Source organism: Pholcus phalangioides, unplaced genomic scaffold, assembly GCF_987345545.1.
Source record: "Pholcus phalangioides strain wild (caught in Gottingen) unplaced genomic scaffold, Ppha-v1.0 ptg000009l_1, whole genome shotgun sequence".
Classification (NCBI taxonomy): domain Eukaryota; kingdom Metazoa; phylum Arthropoda; class Arachnida; order Araneae; family Pholcidae; genus Pholcus; species Pholcus phalangioides.
Genome location: NW_028301602.1, coordinates 24,386,859 through 24,404,143, shown reverse-complemented (window position 1 = coordinate 24,404,143; position 17,285 = coordinate 24,386,859). Strand labels below are relative to the sequence as shown.

The window sequence follows — 17,285 nt, the reverse complement described above, 5'->3', positions numbered from 1 at the left end:
TTGCTCAGTAATTATTTCGTACGAAATTTCTTATAGCGTGGATATTTAATATTCGGAAGCTTTGAAATATAATCTTGATCAGGAAAATTGCGGTATTTCGTCCTGTCCATATTCACTTGAGTCAATAAAATGTTCAGTACATATTAGGAAAGATCGTTTTAATACAGTATATGCGAACTTTCATACAAATATAATCAACAAAAAATTTTACAAAATTAGAAACACACATGATAAGTGTATTTACAACGATGATGAAAAAAGCAAATGCGGTTGAGTTGAATTGTTATTTTAAAAAGCAATACAAAAAAATGATGGGGGGGGGGGGGATCCAGAAAATTCGATCTAAGAGTAATTTTTACCTCAAAGTATGTTAGTTGATGCCAGCATCAACTAACATACTTTAAAGCATTGGTGCACAACTCCGGCCCACGGACCAAATGCGACCCACCAAGGTCTCCCATCCGGTCCGCGAAAGATGTTCCGGTAGAAAAGTATCAGTTCACAAAACACGATAAATGCCTAGGCTGACCATATCTTTCATAAAAATACTGGAAATCCATATCCATGCGAAATACCACCAAATATCGCAAACAAATTGCAAGTAAAGTTGCTAATTATATCCAAAAAATTGCCAAAGGAAAGTAGAGTTGCGAATTGCAGTAAAAGAAAATGTCAGATGGGCAATCAAAGTTGCCAATTTCCATAATAAAATTGTCAAAGTCAAGCTAAGCTGCCAAAATTCAATTAACATTTGGAATTTATGAGGGAAAAACGGGACATTTTATGAAAAAGTTAGGACGACCTTAATAATTTAATTAAAATTACAGGAATACCCCGTAAAATATGGGTCATATGATAGAAATTGAATATATATATATATATATATGTATATACATACAAATTTCTGGCAGGCTAACAGAAAAATAGCGCATATCTGGCACGCAAACTGAAAAAGTTGTGCACCCCTTGCATTTAAGTGTTCTTTAGTGGAGAAAATTGGTGAAAAATTCACGCACACACGCACACACTCTCTCCCCTCGCCTTCAACAAATGGCCAGAAGTGGATCCAGAGGAGAAGTGATGGGGGCGACACCTCTACCAGAAACCGAATAATATTCAACATTATGGGGGGAAATTCATCTCTCCCGTAAAATACGGGATGACCTAACGAACCTACAAAATATATCGCTCCTCCTAACCAATCGTTAGCTAGAAAATTGCGTCGACACAATAACCAAACACTTACACTTTCTTCCCAGCCTATTTCATTTTACACACTCACATTAATATATACATTTAATTATATACATGTATATACATTTTATTCTGAAACTAAGACGCATGTGTACAGATGGTACATAAGAAACTTTAGGGTGAATTCACATCTACAGGCATTTTTATGTTGGAGAATGTTTGCCGTGTCTGTGTAGATGTGAATCCACCCTAATTCATTCCCTTCCGAAGTGAACTTGGTTCATTGCCACTAGGGTGCTTGAAAATGACATACGTACATAGTTTCGAACTTCACTGATTCTACTCACTTAAATATAAAACAAAATCCAAGGGCATTATCATGGCTTATTCAAAAAAAAAAATTGTAAATATTTATATTTTGAACGCGAATAGTGGCCAACAATGAATTTAAGAACCCTGCAACCCTAGAGTCAGAGTGACGCCATTCAAAGCACACATGATCAGGGACAGCACAAAGGAAGAAAGAAAAGAAATAACATTTTTCCCCTCCTAGAAGAGATAATGTGAAGGAAAAAAATTGGGGGTGAGCTGGAGAGACAGAGGGTGTGTTTGAGAGTGAAAAAAAAAGTAATATGTTATAGATATCTTCAAGAAACGCGAGAGGCGGTGAGTAACCAACCTTTGTCGTTTTTAATCATTTTTTGCTGCTTTAGTTGCTAATTTTGCACTCCCTTGCTAATTTTTTTTTCAACGTGTTCCTAATCTACGTTGTATATGAATGTAACTGAATTTTTCATAATTTTTTGAGGATGATACCTTTGGTCTTTGGGATTTTTCTTTTTTAAATGGCACGTCTGAAAACTGTAATATGAAGATAACAATTTTAGGCGATTAGAATTTCTCATTGATAAATGAAAATGGTATGCGTTCACATGCATATGCGAATTTCACATTTTGAGAGAATATATCGTTAATCTCTCGTAATACTGATACGGGTCAGTTTTTTTACTCATTTGTGCTTAGTCAAGAACACTCAGTCAAAGTTTCAGTGAATCTGTGTATTCAGCTGTTGATCCTAAACCGAGTTTGTTTTCTCATGAGTTCCGTTGGAAACCGGCTCATCACTTTCTTCGATCTTCTTCATGGTCAACGGGCTGCCGTCCAAACCTTTCCCGTAATCCGGCTTCATGTCGAGATCGCCTGAGAAAGTAACGTTACAATACGACTGGAAAGTCGGAGCGGAGCTCTGAGTGGATATCTTACGGATCCTTGAGCTGAATCTGTTCCTGAGGCTGTTGCTCACTTTCCTGGAGCAGGTGAACGCCACGAATATGAAGAACCCTTGCAGAGTGTTCAAGATGGCAAAAATGTACCACACCCACATCACGTTCACGGCTCCAGCCACGACACCTACAATCCACGTGAGTCCCATCACCACGGAGAGTCTGAAGTACACGACGAAATTCTTTTCGAGCATCTGCCTGTGAGCGGCTTCTGCCGACTTCATGCGGTTCGAGTAGATTATGTAGGCACTCATCGCGAAGAAAAGCACGTTCGTCAAGATGACGGTGAATATGGGTGCCGCGAACAGAACTAGCAGAGCATTACGTTGACCTATCCAACATATTTCGCGTCCGATCCTCGGAATATAGTCTTCGGGTACTCCTTCTACGTTATCGAGTACCAGCGTCACCGTGACGAATATCACGGGCGTACCCCAGGCATACAAACAGTACACGACATATTTCTTCAAACTGAATTTCGTCGTGGCCAACCTCAGCTTACCGGTTGCCTTCCACAATGTCCTGAATACGTCGAAGGCTATGGCCGAGCTCCACAAGAACGACGAGAGGAAAAAGAACTGAGTCGCCACTGCAAAGAGTATGCACGGCACGTCGTACGCTTGTACAAAAGGTGCGTACGAAGTCATGAAGCAGGAGTACCCCAGCAACAAGGACGCGCATAAGGACGCGGTGTTGCATCCCGGCAGGTTCCGGAGATCGGACACCAGACAGAAAACGGTGAGATGTAGGAGCAAACACAGTATGGAGACGCTCAATCCGATCACAGTCAGGTACATGAACGCCAGAGGGAATTTGGTCTCCCTATTGGCCGCTTCGATCGAAATCGTGGAATTCGAGCCATCGGTCATATCGGGAACACAAATAAACAGCGAATCACCATCGAGCTCGTAGAAGGACGAATTGTACGTTCGGTTGTATGCCTCGACGTACGCTGTGCCATTTTCAAACATAACGTACTCATCGGGATCCAGTGCAAACGCCTGACAGGAGAGGAATTTTTCGTCTTTATTAGCGTAATGTGATGTGTTACCAACGAAATCCGAGGATTCTTGTGCTATATCTTTGCTGTTGTTTGCGTGTGATCCATTATTAGACGGAATTTCGGTGGACCCTTCGGCAACGAAGTATGCCCAATGACCGGATGGAAAACTTCCGAGAATGGCCGTCACCATAAGGAAATGATGTAGCAGCTGCATCTTGTTTGGTCGTTGGAAATTATTTTCTGTTTCTAATTTGGAAAGTTCAATGAAACCGTAAGCTCCTGGCAAGTTTCAAACAGTAGATGCGATAGCGGTCAACGCTCGAAGCCATCGATGGTCTACATTGTGCCAACAACGAATGTGTGCGTGTGTGTCCAGTAAGCCAATGCTTTCCAATAAGACGAGTTGTACACCGACAGTGACAACCTGGAAATAAATATAAAAGTTTTAAAGTTTAAAACAAGTTAGAGCAAAACTAATTAAAACATTCGAGTATGAAAGTCATACCTCATGTCTAATTAAAATAGCTGTATATGCAATAATTTTGTGTGAAAATGCTTTTCTTTCCCACGTCCTGGAGCTGAGAGCTTTGATGAGCTCCAGCCCAGGATTTTTCATAGACATACCATAATAAATATATAGCGTGGAAAACTAGATGTAATGAGATTTGTCACTTGCCCATAAAGCCTTGTCAGTCCCCCTTATTTAGGAGCCTCCAATAGTTATTTGCATGTAAAGTATTCATAACTTTTTTTAAGATTCGAACAGCGGTGTGTTGGAGTTGAATTTGCTACTGTAAAAAAATTCTCTAAATACGGTTTCTTTTACTGTAATTTTACTTAAAGGATTGCATGGATTTTATGTGATTCATATAATTAGAGTCGCCATAGCTAATTTCTCCTACCGCCCCCCTCCCCGGCTACCTCCTCAGAATTTATTATTTTTTCACAGCAGCCCCTCGATTTTTAACCAACCAACTACGGCCACTCCAAGGACAGTTTCAGTGTCCTCTCTACGAGTGGTATGTCCCACTTTGGAAAATTATTGGTTCGATTTAGCTATACGGGGGGGTCTATAACTGAAGTTGACGTATTCTGAGTTGCCTTCAGCCTAAACTACCCCCTGAGGAAATTGTGAAAATTTAGAAATACTCAAAATATATAAGGTCACTGATGAAATAAAAGTCTGAAGAAGGCGGGATATGAAGAAGACGTCAATGCCGGTAAAAGGGTTAATCGTTATAGTCACGTGTTTGAAAAAGAAAATTGCTATTGTTTTCAAAAAAACACCATCTTGTTGTGAATATCTAGTTTAAATAATAAAATATTAATATCTAGTAAAATCTATTTTATTTCTTCTGCAAATTTCTTTTCAATTCTTTCATTAAGCATTAAGACGCCCCCAAAGATTCACAAGTTTCTGATGGCTGCAGACTGCTCAGAAAAGGTTAGCTCCAATTACTATAGACACCCCTCCTCCTCCAAACCAAATGATCGAAGAAGACCTGGTCCATACTGGAAAACGTGCCTGCATGTGTTGCAAACCTAACGTGAAGTTTGTTTCTGTGTAACGATTGTTATGGTGCTGCCATCTTAAATCCATTCCTATATAAGTGAAGTGTAATTATTGAACAAACGTATCGTTGTTGCTCTCAGTGGCGAGACATTTTGAAGGAGAAATCGGCTCGCATTCGAACCTCGAAGTTGGGAACCACAAAAAACCGACTTCAGAAGGCCACCACTGTCGCGCCGGTGGCAAGGCACCCCATATATGCCATATGCTTTCGTTAAGGTATCCGACTACGCTGAAAACATGAAATTAGTAAGATAATGTCGATTTTCTTTTTTAATTTTTTATACAACCCTATTTTTGTGATTCGAAAACGGGCCTTGTTTTGTTTATATTACGCTCAGAACCGAAGTTACACCCAAATCAGTGTTGCATTTTTACATACAAGTAATACGTAAATAAATACTTTAAACATATTTCACAAAGAATGCTATTTTTGATATTTTACTTGAGTTTGAAACACGATTTCCAAAAATGCATACATTGTATCATCACGAAATTTTAATATGATATTCTTCTATACATTGCCAAAGTTTTGAACCGAAATCAAAGGTCTATCCTAATTACAGTGTTTTATAGACGATGTGTAGAATGAAATTTCCAAAAACTCACACGTACGTCAACTGATTTTACTGTAACTTATAAGCATATAATACAATCCTTTAGATTTTATTCCAGTACTTGTGCCTGAAATTGTACTGAATGTACTGTGAAAATAACAAACGATTCTCCATATGTAGAATTTTTTGCAATCGTGTTTGAAATATCACATGAATTTTGCCTAAAAATTTGACAGAAAAATGACGTTTTCATAGAAAATAACATATTAGATAGTCCTAAACGTATTATTCTTTTCATCATTTTGGGACACTTTCTGTCAAAAAATGTTATTAAAGTTCACTCCAGTACCATTTTAAAGAAAAGAAAGGTAGTCGGATACCTTAATACGTGCACCAAATGTTGATATTTAGCGAATATGAAAATTGCCATCATTCCACTGTATTCGTCTTATATTATGAAACTAAAGTCATGTTTTGCTTGTTGTATCGCTTAGTGCACACTTGCCTGGATTTCGAAAAGACTAGAATTCGATTACCGGTCTGGTTACCAGTAGGCTTAAGTTCACCTCGGATATAATATCCAGAGTATTTTTTTATATATATGTGTGTGTGTGTGTGTGAATCTGATTTTTTTTTCTTTGTCTAATTCCGAGTCTCATAATTTTGGCTAAGTACCGTTTCATCCTTTCCCGATTCATCCTCAACACAAAAAATAGCGTTTTTTTATCCTGAGTTTTCGTATAAAGTGTCTCATTCAGGTCTCCTCTCTTTTCCTTTTTTTCTACCCCCTTTCAACCCCAAGAACAAAGAACTCCATAACTTCAAATTTAGATATTCCTGCGACAGAGTTTGTTCCAATGACGATTTGCGAGCACCGTGGTGCTCCTGAAAGTACTGAGAATGCTCTCGATGTGCCTGATTTTATACTCACGAGATCGATACCCGTTTTAAACATTAATAATTTATGTTGATCATAGGTTAAGCATATGAGTACATAGGCCATACATGTTCAACCCATGGCCCTCGGAGTTGTAGCCCACAAACCCAAACCTAATTTTGTAAAAATTACCTTGGTGGCACATTTACAGATCATTCGCGGCGTATTTACAGATCACTTAAGTGACTTGAAGAAACCATCTCAAAGCACTTAAGCGTCCCGCGGAACAGTTCCAGAACACTCAAGTGGCCCACACCATAGTTCACGTGACTTAAGTGACCCGTGGTATATTTCGAGATCACTTAATTGGCCTACGACACGTTTTCAAACCATTGAAGCAACCATCATTCTCCTAAATGTTGAGCACCCTTGACATAAGTGCTCCTTTTCTTAGTGATGAGCATGCACTAATTAGTGCCCTTGATTCGAAAAATATTGAAGTCTACTCCATACCCCATTTTTAAGACGTCAACATGCGAACGGAAGGGAGATGGAGTGGATGAAACGGCACTATCTTAGCAAGAGCATGAATCGGGACATCACCCATAATATCCAATATTAGAAATTTGAAAAACCCCAAGTACAGCATATCAGCGAAAACACAAGCAAAACTACAGAAAATATTCTACAAACAAAAATAAATTATTTCATACAATTTTTTTCAAATAAAACAAAACTGTGTCAGAGTTTTTGAGCTTTAAACATATATATATACCTACTGCGCAATATAGAAACACGTCGCCATTAATCTTTATGATTTAAACGAGCTATTCATGTTATTTTTTTTTTTTTTTTTTTTGTATTTTCTGGGCTTTCCTCTTCCCCCTTTTTAACTTGATTTAATAATCTCCAAGGTGTCCGACCGATTTTTATCATAATTCTCATTCAAAGCACGTTTTTTGGGAAGAGCGGAAAACCCGCTCCTCTCTAATGTCATCCGCTGTTGCGACTTTCAATTGCAAGAACTCGGATGTTGTAAATATTGAATTCCGCCGCCATGAATGTTTCCTCTTTTATTTCGAGGAATATTTTTAAATATAATCTCTCAGTTGCAACTAACAAGAAATTGAACATTTCTTCTGTAAAATTTAGTTTCCTCTCCCCAATGCTATTTATTACTACCAACGCTACCCACACAGGGCTTATACTGGGAACATTGAAGAAGTAGCAAACTATTGTAAAAGAATAAACATGCCTGAAACGCATTATTTAGGAATCACGGTGACCAAAGTAGATATTCAGAAGATTATTGTTGAGGCCCCCATCAACCATTGTTGCACGACGGTTTTTCGACCATTTTTGGCGTTTGCACAGCTGTGGCGAACCATTGAAGTTGCCTGTCGTTCAAATGGGATTCTATTTGGTGCATATGCAACATTTGTCGAAGAACGGTTTGAAATTGTAGATGTGTATAGAGAAGATACGCACAGGCATACGGAAAATCAATTATATATATTAGACTAGCTATAATACCCGGCGCTGCCCAGGTTTCATCTATATAACTGGGAGCATTGAAAAAGTGGCCTACGAACCATTGTTGCCAGATAGTTTTTTTTGCTAATTTAAGGTATTTGCCTCGCTATGACAAACTTTTGAAGTGATCTGTCGTTCAAGTCGGGTCCTGTTTAGTATACACGCAAAATTGTAGAAGATTGGTCAAAAATTGCAAATTGTATTGAGAACATATGTACATACAGGCACAAACAGACAGAAAATCACGTTTATACAGGGTGCGTAACCACTCTCCTTCCGCAAATCACTGGCGAACCGTTGATCCTAGAGCAGGCATCTTCAACCCGTTGCTTGAGAGCACCACCGTGCTCCTCATTGTTCATGTGCTCGCAAGCACTTGATTAACGTTCCAATTGAACACCTTATGCAAATTGCATTCAAAAATTGAAATCATCCCGATTTTTCATACATTTGTATGTCAAACTTGGGGGGGGGGGGTGGGAAAAACAGCATAAACGATATAAAGAAGCTTTGTCCGTAAGTTTATGCTGTCCCCCCCCCCCAAAGTTTCTCCAATTTTCGAATCAAAATATCTCAGCGAATTGCACTTAACGTGGAACTTTATTTTTTTTACCTCAGGAGAGGCAGGGCAACAACTTCCCAATTTAGTTAAAAAAGTTAATATATTTTTTTATATTTTAATAACTATGCAGTCCTTTGCGTGAGATGAATGACGTATCTGAGGTCTACACGTTATTTGTATACTTTTTCTAATAGGAAGTATGCCTCTGGGATCAACGGTTCGCCAGTAATTTGCGACAAAGGGAGTCAGCTATGCAACCTGTATATAGATTATATAACGATACGTCATACGAGTAGATATTATCTTAATGAGTACACAATGGCCACACTACAGATGCAAACGTTGATTATAATGTTCATAATAATTAACACCTATTTGAGAACTCTTTCCCACGCTTAGTTATTCGGACATACAACGTGTATATAATTAGGACACGTTATGTAGCTCCTGGTTCTTTCTTCGTCATCGTATTTTCCTCTTCACGTTCAATGAAAGATCGATTTGTGTTCTTGAAGCATTGGAAATACTCGTTCGTCGGCATATAAACGTCGGCAATAACTCTGCAGTAACGCTCCGAAAACACGGGGAAATTGCGCGATCATTAAACTTACGATGATAAGTTGTCTATAATTGAGGTTGACTTTCTGAGCTCTTTACAGCCTTACCTACCCATCAGAAAATTATGGGACATTAGAAACTGTCTTAAAATGAAAAAAATTGGAGAATTTTTGTAGGCTGAAAATCCCCGCTTTTGGAGCGGAATCATTGTGTTCGAAAAAGTGTTTCCCTAGCGTGTTTTTATAAAGCAGGCATCTTCAACATCATTTACATGTTTGTATTTCCTTGAAAACCGAAATGATATTTAATTCGATTTGTGACGAAACTAAAAATCTCCCGTAAGAATAAATTTTTTTTCCATATTTCGTAATACCTTTCTTATACTTCCTTGCATTATAAGATTATACAGTATTTCAAGAATACACAAAAATATTTTTTCATATTTTCCCCTTGAATACTTGAAATTCTTATTGATCACATGTTGCCTAGTCAGATGTGTTAACCTCATATGTTCTATTCATTCAGGGCCGTATTCACTGACATGGTTTAAACCGTTGTCACAGTTTTTGGATAAGATATCAGCATAAATTGTTAAAAACCTGAATTTAACCAATGCGTGTGGATCTCTTATCAAACAATTGTGACTATAGTTTAAACCCTGTCGGTGAATACCGCCCTCAAGGAGATTAATACGCACAATCAAATCAAATGAGTTTTGATCACAAAATTGGTCATATCAGTAGTTTTCAATGCAGTTGGTGTTTTAATTTGAATGAAGTTGATTTCGGCTAGGGCTGAGCAGGATGGGATGTCACCGATATAATTCTTATCGGAAGGAGAGGGGTCATGCTTTATATATTCTTATATTAGGGAAGCTCTGCGTTAAATATGTAATCTTGAACAGAGGTCCGCGAATCACGAGCATCGTTTATGACAAGCGTTGGAAGCAGAACATAAACACGCGGAAACTATGGCATATGTTTAAACCAAGACCAGCACTACGTGAAATCTTAAAATCTTGTGTTATGATTTGATTGCGGGTGCCGATCAAGATCACGCGAACGCAAAATCAAGCACAAGCGTGAATGCTGGGTGATACAGTGAGCAGTATGATTTTTTTTTTTCTTAAGCAAACTAGTTGAAGATGCTTGATCAAGAGAGAAAGAACAACATTTTAAGAAAATTCTCAAAAGCTCTATACCAACAATTGATTCAGAATCACGGGAACGAAACTCAGATTTGGAATTTTTTAGCATTTAATAATAAAAAAAGCTACAATATACCCGGCGCTGCCCGTTTTTTTTTCCCCCATATGCTGTCAGCATTAAAGAAACAACAAACCGTTAAAGGGATAAACGTGTCTTACACGCATTTTTGGGGAACCACGGTAAACAAAGTAAAAATTACAAAAGTCATCGTTGAGATTCACGAACCATTGTTGCCAGACATTTTTTTTCCATTTAGAATATTTGTCAAATTCTTACGAACTTTTGAAATAGCCTATCGTTCATTTCGGGTCCTGTTTGATATAATGTATATGCAAAATTCGAGGACGATGCAGGCCCGTCATTTGGGGTACATTATATATATAATTATAAATACATTGAGTACATGTTTTTGCCCCAACCTGGAAATAGTTTGCCCCCCCCCCCCAGAAAAAGTTGTAATGACGTCCCTGGGACGATCAGTCCAAAATTATACATTTGTATAGAGAACACGCAGACCCCCCAAAGTAGAATGTGCCAGAATCTGCGACATACGTCGCAGAACAATTAGCGCTGCTGCAGAACAATTCGGAAGAATTTTAATTGCAAATACATTAGCATTATGTTTGAAATACGTACTTTTTTCTTTAAAAGACTAGCACTGTAATATACTTTCGTTGAAAATTATTGAAGAATATTTCGACACAAATTATGTTCTATTATGTGTATATAACAAACATTCATGTAAATGTATGAAGCAAATTATTGTTTTTACTAATTAGAAATTATTTTAGCAAGAGAACCGTCAGTTTCTATATCAATCCCTCCTTTTGAAACGAAGGAAATTAAATTGTCTGAGCAGTGCTGCCTGAAAATAAATTGCAGTCCAAGGGGTTAAGCAAATAAACGTCTAGATTTCCAGTGAAATGAAATTTTTCCATAACTGTGCGCATCAAAACTCGATTAACAAGGCCGAAATCCGCTTATAATGTTTTAGAGATGCTCCATCGGGAGAAAGTTTAAGAAATACTCTCCGTTTAACTCTTATACAATAGCTTATTTACTTTATCTTATTACTTATCTTTCTTATTACATAAGAAAATCATTTTAAATAATTTGAGAAATGAAAAGTCCAGTTGTACTCACGATGGTTTCTCAGACCAGTCCTGTCTAAGACGAAGCAGAGGACAACAGTTGCGTATTCAAGGTCCCTCCCGGTAAACTACAAACCACTTTGTGAAAAAGCAGCAACTTCCTCTCTTTCACTACCCGCAAAACCACATGGCCTTGCTTTTTTTTCGGACCTACACAGATTGTGTAAAACGTGAAACCCGTTGGTCGTCTACTGATTTTTTTTCTTTCCAGTCATCCGGTCTTTATTTTTAATTTTTAGGATTGAGAGGAGGGATTTTGTTTGAGAGGAATTCCCAACTTTTGAATCATTAGTTCATGATTCGTTTGTCACGTAGTTATTACGTCATTCAGTTCGCTAATAAGCGCATTCGATCGACTTGATAATAGTCAGCGAATACCATTAAGTAATAACTAACGAATTGAAGAGAGCAAACGGGAAGAGTGTTTTACGTCATTTTGATGCTGCTCTACGCACTTCGGGTCAGTCTGTAAAGACCCCTTGGTACTTCTAGGGGTTCTAGGTCAGTCCTGAGATTATATAAAAACTGGTTTTCAAAGCCATCCGGGATGGCTTCTTTCATTTTTTTCTTACTAACAAAAATCCGGTTAGGTTACTTAATAATTCTTTTCATAGTATAAATTTTATAGAGTATATATTTATATATCTTCTTTTTGTCGCGTCTACGTATGGGAAAGTCCATTCAATTAGACAGTTTACCGAACTCGAGATGTAAAAGATATTAATGTGTATATCAAGCGTGATTCTGGTACATCCTTCGGGGTGAATAAAGTTTACGCGGTAAAGAGCATGTGACGTCAGTAGCGTACGTAGGATTTTCTCAGGGGTGTGTATTCAGTATTTTTTTTTTTCAAGTTTGTTTTCACAAGTTGTTTTCAAGTTCGTTAAAAAACAAGTGATGCATTGATGAGTGTATTCTAACGCTTAGAAAATAATTAATAAAAACAAATCAATTTTTGAACTTTCAAATTAATAAATCTTATTGTCACTTTCAATATTATTGAATCACTTTTTTTCAAATGAGCCTGGAAAATACCGGCACAAATTGAGTTACATTCATGTACAAATCTAGTTACATACATGTACCACGGTTCTCTTACGAGTTGAATGGCGTCACTATCCCGGATGCAACTAGGGTCACCGATTTGGGAATTCTCATTGACGAGCGGCTTAGGTTTTCTGAACATTGTTCAGCGGTGGTCAAAAAATCGAATAGAATGCTTGGTCTAATTTTCAAAAAAGTCTCTTCGCGTTCTCCTAAAGTCATTCTTCCGCTTTTTTGAGGCTTAGTTCGTCCTGGACTGGAGTATGCTGTAAGGTTTTGGAGACCATACCTACAGAGGGACATAGACTTGGTTGAAGAGGTGCAGAGAAGAGCTACGCGTGTCCTTATTGGCACACAGGGCTTGAGTTATGAAGAGAGACTTCATTTTTTGAATATGTTTACATTGGATGAACGCAGGTGTCGAGGAGATATGATCGAAGTGTTCAAAATTTTCAATGGGATGGACCATGAACTTTTAGTACACCGCCAATCGACTGCTTTTACAAGGGGACACCATTTTCGATTGGTGAGGGACAATGTAAGGTTATGGTGTCGCAGGGAATTTTTCTCTAATAGGATTGTTAATAAATGGAATAGCTTACCCCCGGAGGTAGTAAATTGTAACACAATTGACACTTTTTAAAAGATATACGATAAACATGTTGGGGTAAATCGAGAAGCTATCCATTCTTACAATAAGACAACCATAAGTATTCTTTATGGGCGTTGTATAATATTTTATCATGTGTATATATTGTTTATAATTTGTGTTAATTGCATTTTTAACTAGGTTGCTGTTTTTTTTTAATATATGACATCCATATTTTTATGGGCATCTTTTTATCAGCCACCTCGTTGGGCATTTTGTCTGTTGTGGCGTTGTATTTGTATTTGTATTATTTGTATAAATTTCTTACGGGGCGGGCAACGTCACCGGGTATCACCTAGTTTTCTATTAAAAAAATATATAATAAGTTAAAGATTGAGATAAACTTACCTTCAAAGAATTTGGACAACACAAAATATAACTGATACTTAAAATGTTATCCTTTCCTCATCTAAGCTCTATTGAACGATTTTCTCGAACTTTGTGCTATTTTTCTCAAAATTTCGATGTTAAAGGCTTCAATCTGTCTTCGTTATTAGATTCTATTGGGGGGTTAGATGTAGATAGAGATATTGGCAGCCGAAGGTTTTTTTTGCAAGAATTTTCAAACAAACACGCAATGTTTACTGTGTATTCTGTCACTCACGCGACAGTTGATTCATAACTGCCGACAGATATAGGGGCGTAGAACACACAAAAACACGAAATAAATTCCCCAGGCGAGTCTATTATGAAATGGGGGCTCCATACTATTTTTCATTTTGACATTATGTGTCGTGTTTATGAATTCACGTCATTGTCTCAATTATATAAATTTTTGTAGGCAATACTTTGGACATGTAGCTGAATAATATATTTCGCTTCCCTATATAATAAATATAAAAACATTATGGATTGAGACATTCACAATACATTTTCAGTTAGAGTTAGCTATAGAACACCGTATTTTTGAAAAAATAATAATAATGTACTACAGTTGACACTCAATTTTCCGGACCTCCGATTTAAGAACATGCTATTGTTTGCGAACTGTTCCTGTGTCCAGAGAAGCACGTCATAGAGCTAATGTTAAAATGCGCTCTATTTTATGAACTTTCATTTCTATCTACTACTTATTTTACGAACTTCGTTTTTCTTGTTATTGTATTTCCGGTAATTTTATTCTTCCAGCCAACTCTGAATTTTTTGTACTAAAAAGTAAAATTTCAATTCGGACGTTCTACGTGTCTTAAGAGAAAATAGAGTAAGAGAGAGAGAGAGAGCGTTCGCCCCAATTTATCATCAGTCACCAACATACTCGTAGAGAATTTTGCCAAAGGATTGTTGGCTGGGGTGACCATGAAATGAAGATGCTTTGACAACGAAATTCACTTTTTTATGCATTGTGATTGGTTGAACTGGTGGTTCGAGAAATGGTATGATACATTAGCTCATAGGTTCTCAACTTTTGCTCCGCGGAACTCTAAATGCTTCGTGTGTCCTTCCCAGGGGCTCCACGAATGCTCCAGGAAAATAAAATAAATCAGTTAATTTGAAGAATAATTTTTGGAAAAATAGCCTACCGGACTTTGCTATAGAAATTGTAGACTAAAAATTGCTCTGCGAGTCAAAAAAGATTTGAAAACCGCTGCATTAGGCTTGTTGATAAGGCCAGAGTCGACAGAACTGTACATCGGTCAGTTTGTCTACTTTTCTTTTCGCAAATCACTATATCAATAAAACGGAAAAGATTGTGCTTGGCTTTGGATGAAAATAAAAATATATTTTGCACGAAATCAATGTGTGGACTCTTACAAAGACAGAAATTGCCAAAACGTAACGGAATTCCAAAAATTGCATCGAGTTCTAAAATTGGAGATTAGCAAAAGATCGTTTCTGCGACAAGTGATTCCCGGCGTTCTAAAATCCGGAAAATATTTCACAGAAGCGGAATTCGCGCGAAATTTTATCGTACGTCAATTCTATGGAATATTACATTTATCAAAATATTGCGATGAAGCAAACTAAAATAAGTGTTTTTTTAATCATCAATAAATGTAGAAAACTAACGCATTTATTATTTCCTGCACATTTTCATCGTCTCGCCCATTTACGGACTCTCAATTTTACGAACTAATTAAGTCCGTGCTGGTTCGCAGCTACGAGCGTCGACTATATTATTTTTCCCCATTGGGGTTAAAATTTTTCTATTCTATGTAATTATTATTCCGATTGCATTTGCATACCAAGCGGTTATGTAACAAGATTAAAAAAGAATAAGTAAATGGGATAACATCGTTAAAACACGGGATTTATTAAAAGGTGGAAAAATAATTTTAAAAACTTTTCAATTTGCGGTGCCAAAAACTTCCATGAAAAAAGTTAGTTTGATTAGGCTGACTGTATTTCCTTGAGGAAACACTAGAAAATAGAATCCAAACACCGAAAAATACGTAAAATCGCCAGTTTCAAAAATTTATGCAAAAGACAAGAATGTTTTAAACTTATTTTTAAAATCACTATTGGCAGGAAATGAAGTGCTATCGCAAATCTCAGTGGATTAAAACGAATTCTACGAGAAAACGTTCAACATGGCATATATGTCAGATGAATATCCATATTTATGATCTATATTATCATAATTTAATTTATAGATTAGGGAAAATAATTCATGTTCTTGATTTCAGAAAGAAAAATAATTCCAGTGGGATCTGAAAAAAATTAGACATTTTTATCAAAAAGCCGGGATGGTCAAGATCACTAAAAAATACAGGTAATCCTAGATGTGTGTGATACAATATTAATAATTGAAAATGTAATTCTCATATTAGATTTTAACACTGTTTAACGGACTCATTTCCATGAAAGTTCCATGAGTGAAGTATCAATTTACATTCAATAAATCAACTGAAATAAATAATTGGATGTTGAATCCCATCAATCAGACTGTTTTTCATAAAGATAAAATAACAATTTCTTTTTTGTAATAACCATATTTTGAATGTTCAGAATATAAATCTTATTCCATTTGAATAGCGTTTCTTGTGTGGAGAAATAGGAAGAAAAGAGATACGAAAAACATGAGAACAAAATGTAATGAAGGAAGAAATAAATAGTGATATTTCAAAATACGCGAGACGCATTGCATGGGGGGAAAATTACACGTGAAGGTAATAAAAACAAGAAGAATATTTACTTAGCATTACAAAGCAGTAGGAAAAGATGAGGTATAGAGAAAAGTACGAAGGAGGAGGGGGGAATAACGTAAAGAAAAAAAAATTGAGAGAATAAACTAAGATTGAAAATTAAGAGAGGAAGAAAAGAGAATATTTAAGAGAAAAATCGTAAATAAATTAATTTATTAAGGTCGCACTGGAACCCCTGCTGCCATCTAGAAAATATAAAACAAACTAAATATCGTCCTGGGGAGTCTGCCTTAAAACATATCCTCTTTCTCTAATAGCTTTTTCTTTCTTTCAAACCAAGCGCGACTCAGGTCACATCGCCATGAACGATTAAAAATTACTATCCAATGAATTGTGCCGAAAGTGTGTGCTTGTGTACGTAAAAGTTTGATTTCGTATACCTGGTGTTGTACTTGAACTTTCAAGTGCTGCCATCTATTTTACAAACTGTGAGCGAAGTGTAATGATTGAATGTTTGTAGCGTTGTTGGCTTGATGCTCTCTATGGTTATACTTTTTTGAGGGAGGTCGGCTCGCATTCACGCGTCGACGTTCGGAACCCCGGGAAACCATTTCAGTCGACCACCTTGACGTCGACGGGCGGGTTTGGAATCCGTGTTTCCGCGTGGTGAGAGTCGGTCACTATGACCACGCGAAGACGCAGAGTGGCTTATCTAATAAGTTTAGTTTCGGCTATTTCGTATTGAACATGACTGATATTGCTCACATTTCCTGCATAAAACCGGTATTATACAAACATCCAATTTCATTGCAACAAATAGATTAGTTTTTATTCGACAGGTGGCAGCAGGGATTCCATTGAAATACTGTTTCTCGCACGTAGAAATTCGTCAAACTTTTCGTTAAGCGTTTCGGTAACAGTTGCCAGCAATTAAGTCTTTTGCTTTGTTCATTTTTGTTTATCATCATGGAGTTATAATAAAGTTGATGTTGTAACTCTCTGCTTAATTATGA

The 17,285-nt window shown here is 37.0% G+C and overlaps 1 protein-coding gene across 1 annotated transcript in view; it reads right to left on the bottom strand.

Moving 5' to 3' along the window:
* Window positions 1-141: 141 nt before the first annotated feature.
* The window catches only part of LOC149082571 (uncharacterized), a 52,689-nt gene continuing 35,545 nt past the window's right edge, over window positions 142-17,285 (bottom strand). The window contains exon 3 of the mRNA XM_089236765.1: window positions 142-3,768. Within this exon, the coding sequence (XP_089092891.1) occupies window positions 2,270-3,768 (1,499 nt within the window). The 3' untranslated portion in view covers window positions 142-2,269. The remainder of the gene's footprint in view (window positions 3,769-17,285) is intronic.